The following is a 20,201-nucleotide window of genomic DNA, read 5'->3' on the forward strand; positions in this document are numbered from 1 at the left end:
GGTATGAAGTGCAGTTAACTAATTTAATATTTTAAACAATAAAAATGGTAATATAAAATGTGACCAAAATCGTAACAATATCCTTTTTAATGTCAAGTAGGTATGTTCTGAATGAGGGAGAATAGATCTAGAGCTTTTATTATTCACAGGTGCATTATTTATGACAGCTTCATTAAAAAGGAACAATTCTTTTTAAATTTTTTCCTTGAGTTAAAAGTTTGACCTAGTTATCTAAAAGAAAAAATGCTGACCAAATGCATTCTTTATTCCATAGGAAAATACGCTTTTGTACTCTTACTTCAACACTCAACAGTACTCATAACAATTTTTTGAATTCATTATGATTTTTGACCTTGACGGTTAAAGCAGATTTCAAAAAAAGAATTACTAATATTATGTACTATTAATAGATATACTTTACTAGAAATACACATTTGCATTTAAATACACAAAACCTCGCAAAGATACAATTTCTCATTCCTTTATCAAACAATATTCGGAACATAAAGAAAAATGTACCTCCTTAAAACAACAAGAGTCAAGTAAATGTATGTAGATACATGTAATTTATAAGCGATCTACATAGTCTGTTATTCGGATAAAGAGTTCTGTTGCTTCTTCTACAGTGTTTGGTGGGTAATTCAAACCGTTTTCCATTCTTATTTGAGTACCAATAACTTCAAATTCCATTGAAACACCATTCGCAGGAGGGTAGGCACAATATTCTTGTTCTATGCCATTCAGATTATCAGGTACAGGCATTTTGAAATCTCTTGTTTGGTAAATTTCGGGATGAAAATACATAACATCTGGTTTTCCAGACGGACAATCTGCATTGCGGTTTCTTCTAATTGTGTGTTCATTCCAATGCTGTATAACTCTGTTCAATTATCTGGTGATAATTGGTAAGAAACAATACCTAGCACACTCCAGATGGACTATGTCGGAGGTGTCAAAAACACCTAAATTATCCATATTCTTAAAGTAATTTATCCAAAAATTGCCACACATTTCTCGTAAACACCGCCAAAATCGCTCTATTCTTGTATTTCTATATGACGATCCATACCTAAAACTTGATAGTCCTTGCAAGGGATCCTGGTGATTCCATCGCAAAGCGTATTGCAAATCTCGAACTATGGAGTTCTCAGTACCCCTGTCTGCGTATACGACTACAGGAACCCCGTTTATTTCTTTGATATAATCTATATAAAATCTGGATATATACTCAGGGCTTTTGTTAGAATTGCAAGCTCTGAGCCAGAGAATACGTCTTGAAAAGCCATCTACACAGCCATGAATGGAAATTCCGAATGGTTTTAACTTGTCCCAGCCATCTAGATGAACACAAAAATTAGGCCCTTCGTTAATGTACCTTCTACGCTGAGGACGACGTTGTCTACGCCTTATTACACCTTCTGCGTCCAAAACAGTTAATGCAAGGCGCACCAATTCACAAGACACATTGAGGTTATGGTCGATTAGCAGACGTCTCCTCATTCCTCTATAGCCTATGTCACCGCCCGAGCCTGAAAGTTCATGTAGAATAGCCGTTACAATGTCCTCCAAACGTGGCTGGTTGTTTCGTCTCGTCAGATTCATTTCCCTTAAAACTCGATGAATTTGTCTTGCACTAAGAGTAATGTTATGTTTGCTCGCAAGAAATCCAATGATATCCTGAATAGTATAACCAGAGTGGTAATAAACAGCAATCATTTCATTCCTACTGAGAGATAGTCCGTCCACAACCAAACGTTGAGCCAGAGCAGGTGTATAGATATTTTCACTCATAGTATTTTTGTCGCTGAAAAAAATGGGAAAAAATACTTTATACACAATGAATTTCTGTTTTGCTTTCTACATGTGTAAATGTACATCAAACTAAATCATTCTATAAATACACCACGATTTGGCATGAAAGAGTTTATTATATAAAAAATGTGCAATTCAATTAAACTTATGTAAGATAGCACTGCGGATTTAGAGGGGGCAGGGGGCCCGGGCTCCCCCTTTTGTGTCCGAAATATACAGAAGATTTAATAAATCAATTTTTTTGGCGTGATCGTGGGCCCCTACCCCGACCACAAACTGGTCGGGGCCCCCTTTTCAAGATTCCTGGATCCGCCACTGAAGATAGTGAAGTACTAAAAGTACTATGTTTGATCAAATAATAGCTACATGAAGTACACATATTATTTAAGAATTGCACACTCTGACCAAAAGAGATATTGACACCAAGAACTATTCTCAGTAAGGATTATACAAAAGACCAGATTAATCAACCAAAAGATCTTCATTACATCCAATATTAGTTTTATATCAGATCTAAAACAAAGTTTTACCTTGTCAGTTGTGTAGAGACCAGATGAACGTTCAGAGGTTAAGCTTTTCATTCACTGCAACCACAGATTTTGATTAAACTATACCCTCTTTCAAACAAACAGCATGCCATCATAAATAAGTTGCATGTCGACATAAATATGTTGCATGTTTACATAAATAAGTTGCATGTCAACACATTCATCTTGCATGTCACCATAAATAAGTTGCATGTCAACATATTTATCTCGCATGTCGACATAACTAAGTTGCATGTCAGCATGAATAAGTCGCATGTCAACATAAATAAGTTGCATGTCGACATAAATATGTTGCATGTCAACATATTTATCTCGCATGTCAACATAACCAAGTTGCATGTCGACATAAATAAGTTGCATGTCGACATAAATATGTTGCATGTCAACATATTTATCTTGCATGTTTACATAAATAAGTTGCATGTTAACATAAATAAGTTGCATCTAGCATGTTGGATGTCACATGTGGGCGATATTTGAGATTTTTGAAGATTTTTTATAATTTTTATTTGATTGCAATTTTCTTGCATGTCAACATATTTATATTGCATGTTGACATAACTATCTTGCATGTCAACATATTTATCTTGCATGTCGACATATTTGATAGAAAAATAACTTGCACACAAGGGGCAGAAATATGCCACCATACGTTTACATTACATAAACATTTTTTTAAATTAAAAATTGCACTGTTGTAGAGCATAAAGATTTATAATATTTCACCTGTCTTTACAATATGCATGAAACTTCATTTGGCGAAACTTTGAATTAAATTGGAGGGGATATGACTATTTTATCGCTAATTATAGATTGTCAATGCGTAAAAACAAAGTCAAGAATGGCAACGTCATTGAACGTCTCGGAGTACCTAGCCAGCTATTGAAAAATTATATGTGCAGACAGCTAAATGCCCGAAAGTGACAAAATGATATAGTTATTCAATTTTTAAGTAGGAAAAAGACAAGAAAAGTCTATAGAAATGAAAGATATTTAGAACTGTGAAAAAGCTTAACCGGTTTGAAATCAGGTCATGTCACTCAACGTCAAAAAACGTCAAGTGATTGATCCGTGAATCCTTTGACCGCACAGTAAAACTCGTATATTTTCAAACTTTTAGTAATTGGACCTGATTTTTTGCATACTAATAAACAAAAGATAAGAATTTAATCAGACATACGTCATTCTTCAAGGGACACAATAAATTGTCCGTAAAATTTTCCTCGAAGTTTTCTAACAGCTCTCGTATAATTGAAGATGTAACTTTTTTGACATGGACTGTCATAAAGCCGTTTAACCTCACTTTAAACATAAGTCCATACACAACCCCCTAAGGCAGTACTTCAGGAGAAAAGTCCCCCCTCCCCTCTTGTAGTTGAAAAGTACAATCATAAAATAAAGGAAAACGTCACAAACACAAAGACAGATCATAGAAATCATTCACATCTAATCTATTTTCTAATACATGTATTTCTATGAATTTCATGGTAATATCATAAATCATTTTGAACATATTCTTTAACCTCCGTATCGGTTTCTGATCTTACGTCATTATATCAAAATGTTAAGAAATCGAGTATTTCGATTTTTAACCCAACAAGAGGCCCAGAGGCCACATCGCTCACCCAAGCACTGTGGCTAGGGAAAAAAAAAGCAAAAATCAGTTTAGTATTGAAAAGCTTAAATGCATAAGTGGTCCCGACCTACCTCTAAAAGGGAGAGGGGGTATGATTTGAACAAAATTGAATCTACGCCACCTGATGATGCTTACCTATTTTTTTGACTGTGACTTTTTTCCCTACAAGTTTGAACTTTCATTGTGGCCCCGCCCTACCCCTGGGGGTCATGATTTAAACAAATTGAATCTACACTATATGAGGATGCTTCCATATAAATATGACCAACCATGGCTTTGCTGTTCTTGAGAAGAAGATTTTTAAGGATTTTTCCTACATATTCCTTTGTGAAACTTTGATCGTCCATTGTTGCCCCACCCTACCCCTAGGGGTCATGATTTGAACAAACTTGAATCTACATCACCTGAGGATGCTCCCATATAAATATGATCAATCATGGCTTTGTTGTTCTTGAGAAGAAGATTTTTGAAGATTTTTCCTATATACTCCTATGTTAAACTTTGATCGTCCATTGTGGCTCCACCCTAACCCCTGGGGGTCAGGATTTGAACACACTTGAATTTACACCATCTGAGGATGCTTTCACATAAATATTACCAATCATTGCTTTGCTGTTCTTGAGAAGATTTTTTAAGATTTTCCTATATATTCCTATGTAAAACTTTGATCGTCCATTGTGGCCCCACCCTACCCCAGGGGTCATGATTTGAACAAACTTGAATTTACACTACCTGACAATGATTCCACGTGAGTTTCATCTTTTCTGGCCAATTGGTTCTTGAGAAGAAGATTTTTCAATGATGCAATCAATTTTTCGCTATTTCGTAATTATCTCCCCTTGGAGGAGGGTGTGGCCCATCCTTTGAACAAGCTTGAATCCCCTTTAGCTAAGGATACTCTGTGCCAAGTTTGGTTAAAATTGGCCTAGTAGTTCTGGAGAAGAAAATGAAATTGTGAAAAGTTTACAACGACAACGACGACAGACAACGGAAAAATTTCGATCAGAAAAGCTCACTTGAGCCTTCGGCTCAGGTGAGCTACAAAGTGCTTGCATAGGTTTGCTGATGTCTGAAAACTTTCGAGACATCAACATCAAATGAAAATTAAGACGAACAAATGAAGCACCTCTATAAACACTTTGCCAATTTATCGGGGACACACATACCCCCCCCCCCCCCCCCCACACACACACACAAAAGAATATAAAACGATTTATGTGCAAATTTCTCGACTGCTCAGAAGATATTACTAAAGCTATTCCAATTCATCGACTCCTTGAATGCGAATTAATCGATTCATAAATGTATTCTGCATCATCAACTGCATATACATTGCAAATGCATCGAACTGTTTATATGATTGTAACGAGCAATAGATTAAATAAATAAAATATAAATAAATAAAGATTTATGCCCCTTCAGTCCATGGTCGGGGTCCCCGGGATTTGGCTCGATACCGGTATGATATATTGAGTTTATGTTATATAACACTAGTGATTCCAGTTTTTCCGTAACTTTACTTTTCTTAATAAGTGTTTTAAAAACCAAGTTTTTAGAATGCAACTTCATGACTTTCCTCGGATTGTAAGTCAATATTGTTCTTTAAGGAGAGAATTGCTTTCAATTAAACAAAATATCCCTCCTTTATTCTGGAAATTAAAGGGAAAGTTAATGGCAGATATTTATTTTGATAACGTTAATCTAGGTAAATGGTTCAATTGTTCGCTGAATTTTCATTTAATTTTTCACCTTCACCGGAGATATAATTTTCTCTACCTGGCTGGAAAACTACATACATGTACATGGTCAAAGGGAAAGAACTCAGGTGTGTTTAACTGATGCTAAAAGGATTATTGTCAATATTCGGGAAAAGGAAAACGACTTGGATATGAGGAAAAGTGATTCATTAATTCCCTACTTTTTTTAACTAGTATTTTATTTTTATAGTTTGGACATCTAGAGAGAGGAAGAGAGAGAGAGAGAGATTTGTAGGGAAAAACAGTCACCTTGAAATGATTTTTGAAAGAAGTCGTAAATTAGCAGCGTAAAATGATAGAAAATAAAACCATAACGACGGTGTCATGTATATCTAAGGCGTTACTCATTAAGTTAATTATGCAAAATTCCAATCTCCTATGCAGAGTTGTCGTTCGTTTCTCTCTCAGACACAGTGAATGTATGAGCCGATGGTAGAGAGTGGCAAAATTCTAGGTTCTATTGTGTCGCAATGGGAAAGCTCCATCTGCTGGAGAGCAAAAAATATTTAAAAGGAAAAGGAAAAGAAAGAAGTGCACATAAGTAAATTTGTTGTGCAGCATGACTTTTCTGTAAATATTTGGAATAAACTTTATGTATCTCAATTCAAACATTGCATACAGCTTGATCGTAGACAAGGGTATTTTAACTGAACCATAAAACTCCATTGTCATTACCACACAAGGTCTAGAAGTGATAAAGGAACGGAACAAAATATATACCACCCATTGTTTCAATGTTGGGGTGGTGATTTAAATGACAAGTCAAACACGATAGAATTTGGGGTCTAGAATTCTTGAGCACCAGAGCTCTATAAAGCACGTGCCTGCTTAGCAACACCTGCCCTATATTGTTGCAATGCCTGTCTGCCTTCAGATCCTATCGCGAAGGTCCATTTTATCGATGATATCATTGTATTTCTTTGACAGATTGTAATGTAGGTAAAATAACAGTATTTTTAATCCTGGGTGTAGAGGATGTTTTTGAGGTAAAAACTTCTTGCGACGAGTCGAATCTTAAATGTTTTTTTCTTTATGTAGGGTTATGAGAATTTATAAATAGCTTCAAGGGCGGATCCAGAATTCCCCCGGGGAGGGTCCATAGCCCCCTTCCCCCCAAAAAAATCATCAGATTTTTTTTTTTTTGAAAAGTCCTTTTTTTGAGAGGACTCTAGGTATACAAGGTTATTTTTTGCTTATTTTACTATATAAAGTTATCTCAGTCTCTGACAATTCTAAAGCCCCCCCCCCCTCCTCGGATCCATTACGGAATGTCCAATTAGTCATTATGTCAATGCGGTCTTCAATAAGAATGATTAGTAAATACCATTTTAATGTAATTCCGCAGAAATAATAAAAAAAAAAAACCAATGTTGTTGGAAACCATTGGAGGATCAAAATATGAAGGATTGTATTAATAATATTAAGATGTAAAAAAAAAATTCCTTCAGTGTGCATTATTTTATCAAAACATTACAAATATTTACAGCCCAAAAATTTGGGCAGGGGGGAGGGTCATATAAATTCGCCACTCGATTAATTGTTGATCTCTTGGCTCAGTGATCTTAAGGTCTAGAGAGTCGACCCCGGGTCAGTGGTTCAAATCAATTAGTGTGCAGTGGCGGATCCAGGAATTTCACAAAGGGGGGAGGCAGTAGAAGGCCGGGGGGGGGGGGGTCTGGGGTCTTTATTGAAGCCCCCAGTAGGTCTAGGGCAAAGCCCTGGTGTGGGTCCAGGGAAGCCCCCGGAAGCTGACGAATTCTTACAAATAAGAGATTTTTTTCCCTTGATTTTGGATAATGGACATAAAAGTTCTACATACAAAAAATTCAAAAGGGGGGGGGAGGGGGGGGGGGCGTGCGCCCGGCGCGCCGGCCCTGGATCCGCCTTTGGTGTGTGGTTGTGTACATGTGTTTCTAGAAAGGGCATTTAGTGTAAATGGTAGCTCTAAGATTTATAAGAGGTCCATTGGCATTAACAGTCACCTGGGTATCACAAGTTAATTTTATCAAGCCATATAACTTCCTTTGTGAATTCGAAAGTCATTTATCTTCACTGGTCCAAAAGGCAATGATGCGGACAAATTTGATTTGATTGTGAGGACATTCTCGTCATCCATGTAATTTTTTGAAGGGTTTTCGAAGATACTTCATAATACAATTAATAGCATTGACACCACCACCACCACTAATTAAAAACATCCCACACAAACTTGATTCAGATGATTGAATTATAGAAGTTTATCCCTCCACTCTTGAGAGGTCGTAAAAGATGTAACTCCTGGTGGACAAGTTCTTGAAAAAAGTACTATAAATGTTTATAGACATTCGTCAAGATCGTAGGGGAAATGTCTAAAAAATGTTGTTCTTCCTTTCCGGGGAAAAAAAATAAACAACATGCAGTTTAATTGAAATTGAGACATGTTAACATTGATAGAACAGTACTTTCAGAGTGCACTACGCATAGTTATTTAAGGATAACTGTACCTGTTCAATTTGTACACTGAATAACTTTGTTATTGCTCATAACATAATATTGTGCCTAAGTTTACTCAGCTTCACACATTAAGTTACTCAGAAGTGCTTTAAATGAAAGGTAATTCCTGTGTAGGAGTTAATACTACACCCTTATGACAGGTTACTCTGAATAACAAACAATATTGGGCCTAGTTTATCCAGTATAGGTTATACTTCTGAAAGGGATTGTTTCCTTCGCCCTTTCTAAAATCCTTTACATAGGAAATAACTATATCTGTTGGACGACAGCTATATAGATACCTTTTATATATTTTTTCACATTCACACGGAACAATAGAATCTTTATCTTTTTTGAACAAATATTTTTAATAAGACACATGTACAAGATTTGGGATCCTTGGTACAAACAGATGAGGTCGAGGAAAACTGCGACATGTGCTCAGTTTTTGCATTGCGTCAAGGGTATCAATAATTGATTAGGATTAGAAGAAATGGTTTAAAGGACTTAAGGCATGAGTTGATAGAAAAAGTTTATCAACCGAATGAACATGTGTAGATCTGAAATTTTATATTATTAAAAACATATCCAGCGAGGTGAAAGAGATTAGAAATTGATATTGAAAGCCTTTTGATATTTAAAGACTATTATAAAGGACTGTGCCATTCATTTACAAGGACTTTTATTTGGAAAGGTTGCAATGCCAATTTGGACACAAACACCCATGAAAGTTAGCGAGGAATAATTTTATGGCGGCTATTAGTTCGTGCGGTGTATCCTTGTTTGTACTCTCTCGACGTTGTTGTGTCGCAAGGATGTGAAGAGGCATGAACAATTTCCACAGTCTAGTGTATTGAGTGGAATATATTTTGATAGACCTTTGAGTAGAATAATTAGATATATTCCCTTTAAATTGCAGTGCCTTTGTGACTAGTCCTGATTTATTGATTGTGGCGCGCGTAGTAATTATCATTGTTGGTATTGTGTGTTTTTAGATTCCAGTGCCATTTTTAAAAAGGAAAAAGATGCAAGCTGTAGCAAACGTTATGGCGTATTTTTCACTCATTATGTGATAGCAATGGATAAAATATATTGATGAAATTTCATCTGATTTTGTGATTTTCTAAAGGAGTGTTTCTTTAATTTCGTTGTCATCATGGTGTTTGGGAATGATGAGCGGTTAATGGCTTGGGTAGCGGAGGGGTACAAACATAAGCTCTTTGCGGACGATGCAAAAACAGATGACGATATCCGCCCTTGTGAATCTGATAGTTTTGTCCTATTGCCGGAAGAAAAGACAGATACCTTTGCAGAATTAAGAATAGTTACTCCAGAACCATTCCAGGGTCAGAAAAGAGTTAGGAGTGCTACCCATTCGAGAAAGAATGTTGTTATTCAGAGACCTGGGACTGCTCCCCCGAGGGCAGAATATGTCAGCCCTTACTCCCAGAAGGCTATATCAGCGTCAAGGTCATCATCGCCCATGCTACCAAGACCATCCAGTTCCTCCTCAAACCGGGTGGGAAGTGCGGGTTCAAGCAGACTCAGTTCGAAGAAATTCAACGAGATGCGCACGGGTTTTACACTCGTCAATAAACTATACGAGCATATGAAAGAGAGCAAAAATATAAATTTACATCCGGCAAGCCCAGATCCAGACTTTCGATACTTTGATCGTCATTCCCGATGTTACGGATATAGTCATATGCATGGACACTTAATATACGACAGGCCTCAAACAGCTTGTGATGAACGCCCTTGCGAATCGTACTCACGCCCGGTCTCAGCGCTATCGAACACGTCCCGATTATCGTTTTATCACAATGACCCCAAATCGACGAATCAGCCCCAACGATATATTAATTATCATCGTCCTCGATCCTCTCCCTTAACGGTAGGTAACATTGACCTCTTAGATATCTTTTAAAACTGCTTCATAATATTTCAAAATCTGAAATGCCGAAGCTTAGTCATTGACGGTGGGCATTCTAAGCAACCTTCTCGAGCAATCTGATTATGACAAGACATTCGACATACACGCAAAATGTTAAAATTTTGTGGATTCAACTTCGAATTTTCGATTATCCTTAAATAAATGCTAAGTTCAGTCCAAATTACCTTTCAACTTTTTTATTTTAATTTTAACTGTACCTCATCCTTAAATACGTATTATCATGTATTAGATATGGGAAACTTTGAATAGCAAAGGTTATATAGATTATAATTGTAATACTAACCAAGGAGATTTGCTGGCAAGTTCTACTTATTAATCAATGAATTAAATCTATTTGTATTTACACGATATATTGTGGCATGTTTACAACTAAATATGCAAGTCATGAAGATTATTTCACAAAAGAATATTATAGCAAACTGATTACAAACAAAGAAGAATAAGATAAGTGTCAATAATTCTGTTTGGAAATAAACAAATCAAACAAGAAGAGGCTCGTGTCTTCTGCCAAAATTCTAATATCGTAAACAGTGGGTGGTGAAGTCGTAATTTTCTGCCCAGATAAGTACCAGTGATAAAAAGATACAAATGAATAGTCATAAAACACAATAAATGACTGGAACCTTGTGTGTATCTATTCACGTATAAAGGGAATAATCTGATAATATGGCAGTAATCGGTCTTCATAAATCAGCGATGTATTTGATAGATCCATAGATTTTTGTCAAGAATATTGATAGTTGCGTAGCTGCAGTAATCAACTGTTTTTCCTCTAAACTTAAAAAAAAATACTTTATGGTTTTATCAAGCCTCATGTAGATTTTAAGTTTTTTAAGCCTTTTTACAGAAGATATTTCTGCTATACATTGTTGTACCATGAATACATACAAGGGCACCCAGCGTCTTACCATAATAACCAGTATTCTTCCAATCTTTGATAACCAGTGTTTCCTAAGACCTGTTTTTACCAGTCTTGTAGAACTTGTATGACAATGATGCAGTAAACTTCAGATGAAGTCACTAAAGATCAGTAGGCTGATACAGATATCTTCTAGTTGTTTGTTGTGAAATAATTTAAGTAATTTTTTGTGTAAAGATACAATGTTTTATGTAAAAAAATCTTTATTTCATTTTCTTGTAGAGAAAAGAGCTACTGACCTACTCTAGGGCAAATTATGTGAGTATACTAATTTGCAAAAAGAGCTAGGTTCACTTTCTGCATAAGATGGCCCTGTAGATGTTCTAATTTATTGACTAACGCCCTATGTCCCATTTTCAATATCAATATTAAGAAGAGACTTAGTGCTTTGATTTCCTAGAACAGAGTTTCCTCAAAGAGTCCAGATACTAAAAAACGGACTGAGTCACATTGCAATATTCTAATTTTGCAGAAAACAGGTGTATTTGAGTTCCTTCAGCAAAGAATTTTAAAAAATATGAGCACACCCCTTGATCCAAAAAAATAAAATATGTTTTATAATTCTCAGAAGCAGTTCGTTCATCATAAAATTGCACATTTTGGATCAGAGGTAGTGCTGTATACAAATATTGAAAAAAAAACAGCTTCATTTTTTGTCCATTTTGAAGAAATATTCAGAATATTGAAAAATAATGCAATTCATGAAGTCATAATGCATTGACTTGCGAGAAAATTACGTCCTTTTCAATAGATATGCATTCACCAAGGGTCCAAGTGATATTTAATGCATTGTCAACTAAAACTAAGCAGCTTTGATTTTTCCGAATTTCACAGGGCCAAAAAAAGGCCCTAAATAAACCTGCTCTTTACATTCCACATCATACTAATCACGTTTATTATAAATTAAAAATATATTTTAAAATTTATTTATTACATTGAAGTGAACACTTTCTGATGTGCAATTAGTAAATGCGTTAAAATCCTGATAAGGTATACCTTAAGGACATACGCAACGTACCTTACTTACTGATAATTTTTCAGGATATTCTTAATTTAAGATTATAGTGCCATCAGATGTTCGTCCACAAAAAATCAGCATGCATTACCAGGGGTTTTGAAAAGATATCAATTGATGAAAATTCTTGTATAATTCAAAGAAAAATACACAAAAATTACTAAACATATATTCTACATGTTTTGTTTATCAAAACTTGTTTTGGAAGAAGTGTACAACAGCATATATAGATATAAAAATGTAGCATACAATTCCTTTAAGTATTGGAACTCTTCAACTCCAGGGAAAGAGTCAATAAAGTTCAAACTACGTTGCGTATGTCCTTAAAGGTAATTAAAATATTGCATGAACATTTCAGAAGCGATGTTAATGTTTTCTTCACACAGTTAAGTAGGGGTATCCGCCCGAAGTTCTGTGACATTGTCAGGCAGAAGGAGCTCCATCACCGAGATGAGGAGGACAAATCTGAGAGTTCCGAATACAGTTACTACAGACAACAAGGGCACCTGCTCACCAGATGGCGCAAACACAGCAATGCAAGGTACAACCTTTATAAGTTTTCAAAAACCTACTTAATTGAGTCTTAGGCAAATCTTTATTACATTTGTTTATAGGCCTGTTGAATGAACTGCTTCTTCATTAGTTTGAAAATTATTGATTTTGTTGATGCTGTCATTTCAATATAGACCTAAAAATTCCAGAAAGTCCAGGTAAAATTCATAAATATTATTCTGAACTACTTTTGCTTGTACATTCAGTGTTTGTTAATAATCTGGAAAGGAATTTTTATTAGATTTTGTTCTAATGTGTTGTTTAATTGCAATACCCAGACTTATAAATAAATTAAGTGTGCCAGTCACGTGACTGTACAGTATTTAGGGATAGGAGAGGGGATAATCAAACCAAGAATTCCAAATATATATAATGAATGATATGCTTATAGCAATATTTATATAGCAATATAATGCATATTAGATACATTTAGGAAAGGAGAGTTGGACACACCTTTCAAAATACCAATGTCACATATTAGGCCAAATAAAAAAATATGTGTGGTTCCGGTTACCCGACCTTCCCTATTTTATACCCCCCGACCCTAAACTTTTTTTGGCAATTTTCATATTTTTTCCGGAATTTTCCCCAATTTCCATCAATGGCTCCGGTTTAAGTTTTAGTTTCAGCAATGACGGCCTCCTTGCAAAACATAGTGCAAGTATTTAATAGTATTAAGTCCAAAGCAAGCTAGCATGTAGGTGTCTCCTACCAATATTGACTAGTATATTATAACATCACATCTAAATGCCATTTGCAAAGCAGTGATAGGTATAATTTAGAAAAATTAAGAAAATCATTTTGTTAAAAAAAAAAAAAAAAAAAAAAAAAAATCCCTACCTACCTACCCTAATTCTTTTGGAAGTGTAACCGGAACCACACATATTTTTTTGCTTGGCCTTATCTTTACAGTGAAATTTTGGAACAACTCTGTGTTAATCCATTCATTACTTATTTGTTATATACACACCTGTTTGACTTTAAAAAAATGTTTATCCTTAGATTATTGTAGATATAAATGTATTTGGCTCTCAGTAGTTTAGTTCTTTATTGCTGGGTTAGATTTTTTTTTAGAGGGTGTCTTTTGATCCCTTTTATCTGCTTGAAAGAATAGAGGGGCTTTGTTAATTGTGTATATTGACTAATTACATGATGAATGGCATTTTAATGAAATGTGATCATAACAGATCTTTGAAATATTTAAAGGAAAAAATAAACAATGCTTTAATCAATACTATAACAAGAAACCACTGTGGAAATAGACCATGCAAATGGAGGGAAAAAAAATACTCTTAATTCTTTCCATGATATTTTTTTTTATTCGTGAGGATAAAAAAAAGTTTTGTTACTAAAGCTCAAATTAGAAACACCTTGTAAATTTGTAATGGATAAGGTTCTTTAAAATCTTCAACTTCTGAAAGAAAGTCAGAATTACCTAAGGATAAATCAGTCAGGTAGAAAATTGATTTCTTTGTAAACTTAGGTAATTGTTTTTGTTGTGACCCCCTATACATTAAATTAATGGATGTAAATCCTATGTGTTTCCAAGCAAAACTCTCTCTATTTCTCCAATGGCTATTTCTCAATCTGTGTGTATATTCCATTTGGTTTTGTTTAGAAAAGATCAGAGTGTGATGGTTTAATCAATACTTTGTATATTTTTGAGTATTTATTTTATGATGAAGGAGGTGTAAGTATTATTTTAAAATTTGCATTAACATGGCTCTATAAAGGGATAAAGATATGAATTAAACACTGCATGATGCATTTATTCAATTTTCAGTAAATAAATTTTAAACTCCAAAGTAAAAAATTGGTTTTCAACAGAGAGAGCTATTATAGCTAAGTTATTTTATATAAAAAAAATCTACATAGTGTTGTATGTTGCTTTTTTTCACACAGTTGCAATACAAAAAATAAAACTTGATAAGACACTGAATATAAATTGATATTGAAAAAGAATGTTGAGAGTTACTGATTACTTAGGTGAAATTAATTATTTTAAGTTTCATGCTTATTTTGCAACAGCTTAGCCCAGGAAGATCTAGTTAATTCAATTGTGAATGACATAAAAGAGCCGTAAGTTTGAATTTTCCCGTGTGACTTACCTCCCTTTGATATCTGTATCACTCTAACATTTCTTATCTGTACCCATTAACTTAAATCAACTTTTTATAACCCTAACTTCAACAACCTTGGAAGATTTCATTTTTTTCAAATATATATTTCTAACAATAATAGTTAAGGGTGGAACAGAGTGAGTGACTTTCTAAATCTTTTGTTGTACTTTGAAGAACCTTTTAAAATTTCATTTGAATCCTCAGAATTCTCAATATCCTGAATACTTGGAATTTACAATGTCTTTTAACTGGAATCATACCAGAATGGAGATATATGTAATCTTGATACAGTATCAATTAATCAGATAGGAAAATAGTTAATAGAGGCAGCCATAAACAAAAATATCTATACTTTTTGTACATGTACGCCAAATGGTTTTAAACAGTTAGTCAATATTTATGATAGCTTAAAGGTTAAAGTATTTGTAAAACTTGAATTTGATGGTAGGTGCAGTATTTGCCAAGCAGATAATCTATAGGTGCACATGCAATATGCAACCAGTTCTGTATTGAATTTTTGAGGGCTAGAAGTGATCATGATACATTATTGAAAGTATCGATTTGTGTGAAAGCAGTGGCTACTAGTTATGAAAAAAGGAAGCAAATTGTAGATAACACACAAGTCAGTTTTTTGTCATGTCGCATACAGTTAGAAATAAGTTTTATGATTTTAATTTAGACATTTTGAATCATAATATACATGTATTGTGAAGGGAACTGAATAACCCAGAGAAATGGTGTTTTTTTGTTTGTTTTTTGGTTTATTTTTTTTTTTTGTAAAATGACATTGTCTTATATTTCTTCTATCAGTGGAGGAATCAAGGCCAGGCATGCCCTTGACCTCTGGCTTGGCCTAGGTACCACTGTCAGATTCCGACCCAATTTTACCTATGGCCTTTTCAGGTGATTCTGAATTCTCAGTATAACATTGGGACTGCTTCAAGGTCTTTGTTTATTGATCAATGGATTATTATGTTTGGCTTTATCAAATTGACAGTTTATTGCAGCTATATAAGGTCAAATCAGCACACACCTCACAGCTTTGGCCTTCAATCACTCAAATGTTTGGTGCACATGCATATTCCATATTTGGTGGTACTGAGTGACAAGTATAAATATAGTTCAACTCTTATGTACATGTTATATATAAAAACTTGATTGTTTTACTCAATACTAATTAAATCAGTACACAAGATCTCTGGGAAATTTTACTATTTTCAGTTTGGTTGTGTATTATTCAAATTGCAGGGTTATCTTGACAAAAATTCTGAATTTCCCAGATATCATTGTAATGTATTAATTGTAGTTCACTAAGAAAGGGAGCAAACCAATCAAATCTTTCTACTTTTTGGATTTTGCGGTGAGCACTAACAATTCACTTCATTGATGTTGCTTGAGAGCAAACATATATTATACGGTGCTGTAATCATGTAAGCTTATAGTTATACATGTAGTGGATAAATCTGCATCAGTGCAACTGTGTGTTGTTAATTATATTTATGTTGGTTGTATAGAATTCATGTAAAATATATATTCCAGAGTGTTGTAAAACTTTACAGAGTACTTTGTGACCACATAAGCAGAGCATACAGCAGAAGAATGCATATGTATATGAGTTTTGTGCAAAAAATATTTTGTCATATAACATTAAAGATATCAATTTTTTGCATGATCCATAGACATGATTGATAGAACAAAAATAAAATTATATTTTGTTGTAAAGCTTTTACTGATAGCAAAAAATTAACAATTCAGTAATACCAATAACATGAATAAGAACAGGAAGATTGTTTTGCTTATTGCTTGAAAAGAAACAAAGGGACTGTAGACATAGGATTAATAGTAGTTGGTGCTTGCATGTATAAATTGAAAATAATGCTTCATTACTTTTTGTGTGTCAAACAGTGACTCACCAGAACCTCCCATTGAGCTGGAGCCAGAGTAAGTCTTGATGTTAGCACAGTTTGTCCAGAGTGAAATCACCCAATCAGTGTATTTCTAACCTCTGGCCAACAGCCAATCAGCATCTCTTTTAAAATTTATTTGTAAAATCACCCAATCAGAATTTCTGTCTTTGTTTTATCTCACTTTGAAATCACCCAATGAGTGTGGCATACTTCACTTTATTACTTTTGATTTTTTTTTATACTTGCAAAACTCTTCATAATCCATATTTTTTACCTTTAATTTCCTCTGTTTTACAGACTTGATTAACTTTGTTTTTTTTAATGACTGATGGACATCATTGCATATGATACTGTCAACATTTTATCTGGAAAATCTTGTGAATACAATGAAACTTGTCTTTATTAACAAGATGTATGATAAAAAAAAATTTGGTTTAAATTCTTGTAATGTATATATTATAAAAATTACGGAGCCAAAATATTGTGTACAGATTGTACATAGTTTTAGATAATACACAGATTCTCGGCTGACAAGTTACACTGTACTGATGTTTGTGGCAATTCTATATTTGCAACAACTAATATTTAGACACTCTATTGAATGATATAATTAAATGATATGTAATCTGATGAATAGGAAACTTTATTTTATTTCCTATGCTTATAATTTCTTTAATAATTTTTCATAATGGTCAGATTCTTATACCATATTATTAACATTTTTTAGATGTGGGTTGAATGCATGGTGCTTTTTTGGGGAATGGTTATATTAAGATTTACATTTAATTTTAACAGAGCACTAAAGTGGATCATTTGTTTTTAACATAGTGATGGCATTAACTTTAAAATGAAAATATAAGGTGAAAGTGTTTAGAATATTCAATGCACAAATGCTGTGATGCTTTACATGAAATTTGATATGTATGTTCACAGTAAGGAGGGGCGTGGTGGAACAGAGGGGCGACCGGGATCTCCCTCCTCCACGGTGGATGGTGCTGACAATGAAAGAGATCTACTCGAAAGTAAGAATGGGTGTTACTGAACATCAATTTAGATGTAGTTGAGTTGTTCAAGTAGTAAAATTAGAGAGGATTGATGATGTATTTGAAGTGGAGACACAGTTTAGCTGTAGAAGAGTAGCTGCTTCAATCAATTATCTGCAATAAGACTTATAGATTCAAAATCTTCTTTACTATATATCCAGAGGTGGATCCAGGATTTTTTTTGGGGGGGGGGCATATGTCAGACTCAAGAAATTTTTTAGCAAGCAATAAATTATTTTAAAATTATTTTAAAAAAATGTAAACAACTAATTTGTGGGGGTATGGGGGGATATAGGAGAAGACACTTTCCCAAGTCAATTTTCTTCAAATTTATGACTCTAGATTGATCCTTACAGTTTAAGAGGAGTCTGTGTTTCTTGGGGGGGGGGGGGGGGGGAGGGGGTTCCAAGGTCATTTTTTGTTACTTTTACTTAAAAATTTATGACCCCCCTCAATCCACCCCTGGTATAGCATTCTACATGTGATAGCATTTGTTTTACCTCTTTAGAAGTAGATTGTATAATGGACACTAGAATTCATATTTTGTGTATTCTCGTAGTACAATGCTGTATCATTCAGTCACAGCTCATACAGTGTAAGTGAAATCAAATATTTGTTATATACATATATTTTGTATTTGCACATTATGTATGACAAAAAAATTTCAGAAGAGGAAGTTGAACCAGAGGTAGAAACAAAGCCAGATATCATTACGCCCACAGTAATAGATTTCCCAGACAGTAAGTCGGACCGATCTAACAGCTCAGCACCGGCACCGCACCTTTCTGTCGATATCAGAGTTGTCATCACTGGTACACTGTTTTAGCTTGCAGTGAGATTTGCCTCCCCTTGTTGAGCATGCAGCCTCATATTTATTATTTTAATATATTGAAGAATATCCTAATTAATGCAATGTTTTGAATTTTTTTTATTCATTAACTTTGCAGTATATTAATATATTTAACATACATATTCACAAATAAAAACTGCCATATTTTATTTAACATCTTTATTTTGAATGTGAAATTTTCCAGAATTAAGATAAAATAAATAATCTGCTTTGGGGGAACAATTCAAGCACCTATAATAAAAATATTCTGATTTTTTTTAGTGTCAGATTTTAATTAAATATCTGAGAGATAACTTGCTATTTGACAATGTATTCGACTAGCTAGGTTATCAAACATTTTTAAAGGTTAATTAACTGTAATATTTCTTTACATGCAGTCCCTCATTGCAATAATATTAGTAAACAAAGCAAATGAACCTCTAGCCAGTGAAGTTATTTTCATTGTTTATCAAAAGAAAAGAAAAGAAAAAAATTTTTAACTGATGTCATGAGCATATTGTTTAGTTACAAATCTGTTTATCCATGCTAGGACTGAAGGGGGACAACTCTGATAAAATCTTACTTTTTATAGCTTAATGTGTCTCTCTTATTTACAGGAACCTCTCAAAATTATGATATAATGTTTTTGATATCTTAATTGAGCATTTCATAATCTTTGTAATATATTGTAAAATGTTTGGTGTTGGGTGGTATTTGGATATACAAAGGAATGTTGACTAATGTTAATATTACTTGATTAACTTCTAACAGATAATGAAGTACATAATTGATATATATTCTAAAGACCGGAATAAATAGAATTTTTGAAGATTAAATTGTATTATGTTCGAGAACTATATGGATAAAATATATAGTCATGTATAAAAACATTACCAACAGTCATTTTTATTACATTGCATTTGATATTTCCTGTCTGAAAAATAAGCAAATGAGCCTGGCAATGAGCATAAAAATTCAATTATATCTTAGTTTTCTTCAGATACTAGAGCAAAAGAATTTTTGATGACCTATTATTTTTCTTTTTTGCAGGCAAACCTGCTACTAAAACTGATAACAATGATGAAAAGAAGGCAAGTATGAGAAACAGTTGATAGTCTATATATTTTCTTAGACAATTAAATCTTAAGATTTTCAGTCACCCTATTCCTGAGTAAGTCACCACGACCTTGCTCCCATGTAACACACAATGCCAAAGACAGTTTCAGACTAACTTGGTGGTGTTGATGCAGTATGTTTTTTTTTCTTTTATTTTTTTTTATTTTCAGGAGACTGAATAGGTTAGAAATTTTAAATTATGATTTTTGAACAAAATACTAATTAAGGGATGTGACATCAAATGCACCACTGTTCCTATTTGAAATAGAAGTTTTGGAACTACATTTGCAAATGTATTTGCTTTAAAATGTTTATTGTGGGAAAATAATTAATTGATATATATTAGGGATATCATAACTTTTACTTTTTTCAAATAATTAAAGAGGTTCCTGCAGAATACAAATATAGTTAAGCTGAGTCTATTGGCTCAATAAAGTGCCTGAGAAATTCAGATAAGTACAGTACACTAATGAATAATTCATAGAATTTCTGATTAAGGTCATTTGTTTAAGATAAATCTA

The 20,201-nt window shown here is 33.8% G+C and overlaps 1 protein-coding gene and 1 pseudogene across 1 annotated transcript; one reads left to right on the top strand and one right to left on the bottom strand.

Annotated features, from left to right (window-relative positions):
• Window positions 1–460: 460 nt before the first annotated feature.
• LOC133196505 (uncharacterized) lies at window positions 461–1,898 on the bottom strand (annotated as a pseudogene).
• A 7,472-nt stretch (window positions 1,899–9,370) lies between these two features.
• LOC133196917 (uncharacterized) lies at window positions 9,371–19,676 on the top strand. The gene is made up of 6 exons (XM_061332762.1): window positions 9,371–10,119; window positions 11,321–11,356; window positions 12,500–12,654; window positions 17,626–17,714; window positions 18,404–18,547; window positions 19,615–19,676. The coding sequence occupies exons 1-6, from the start codon at window positions 9,382–9,384 to the stop codon at window positions 19,674–19,676; spliced, it is 1,224 nt and encodes a 407-aa protein (XP_061188746.1). The 5' UTR covers window positions 9,371–9,381.
• Window positions 19,677–20,201: the final 525 nt, after the last annotated feature.

The sequence above is a fragment of the Saccostrea echinata genome, unplaced genomic scaffold, assembly GCF_033153115.1.
Source record: "Saccostrea echinata isolate AGI-Se365-2 ecotype Australia unplaced genomic scaffold, CSIRO_AGI_Sech_v1 ptg000030l, whole genome shotgun sequence".
In the NCBI taxonomy this organism is placed as follows: Eukaryota; Metazoa; Mollusca; class Bivalvia; order Ostreida; family Ostreidae; genus Saccostrea; species Saccostrea echinata.

Bases quoted from the DNA above. Each gene is read 5' to 3' on its own strand.
- LOC133196917 (XM_061332762.1), top strand. From the start codon at position 9,382: ATGGTGTTTGGGAATGATGAGCGGTTAATGGCTTGGGTAGCGGAGGGG. The intron at 12,655-17,625 runs GTACAACCTTTA...GTATGTTCACAG, and splicing joins CGCAAACACAGCAATGCAAG to TAAGGAGGGGCGTGGTGGAA. The intron at 18,548-19,614 runs GTACACTGTTTT...TCTTTTTTGCAG, and splicing joins TATCAGAGTTGTCATCACTG to GCAAACCTGCTACTAAAACT.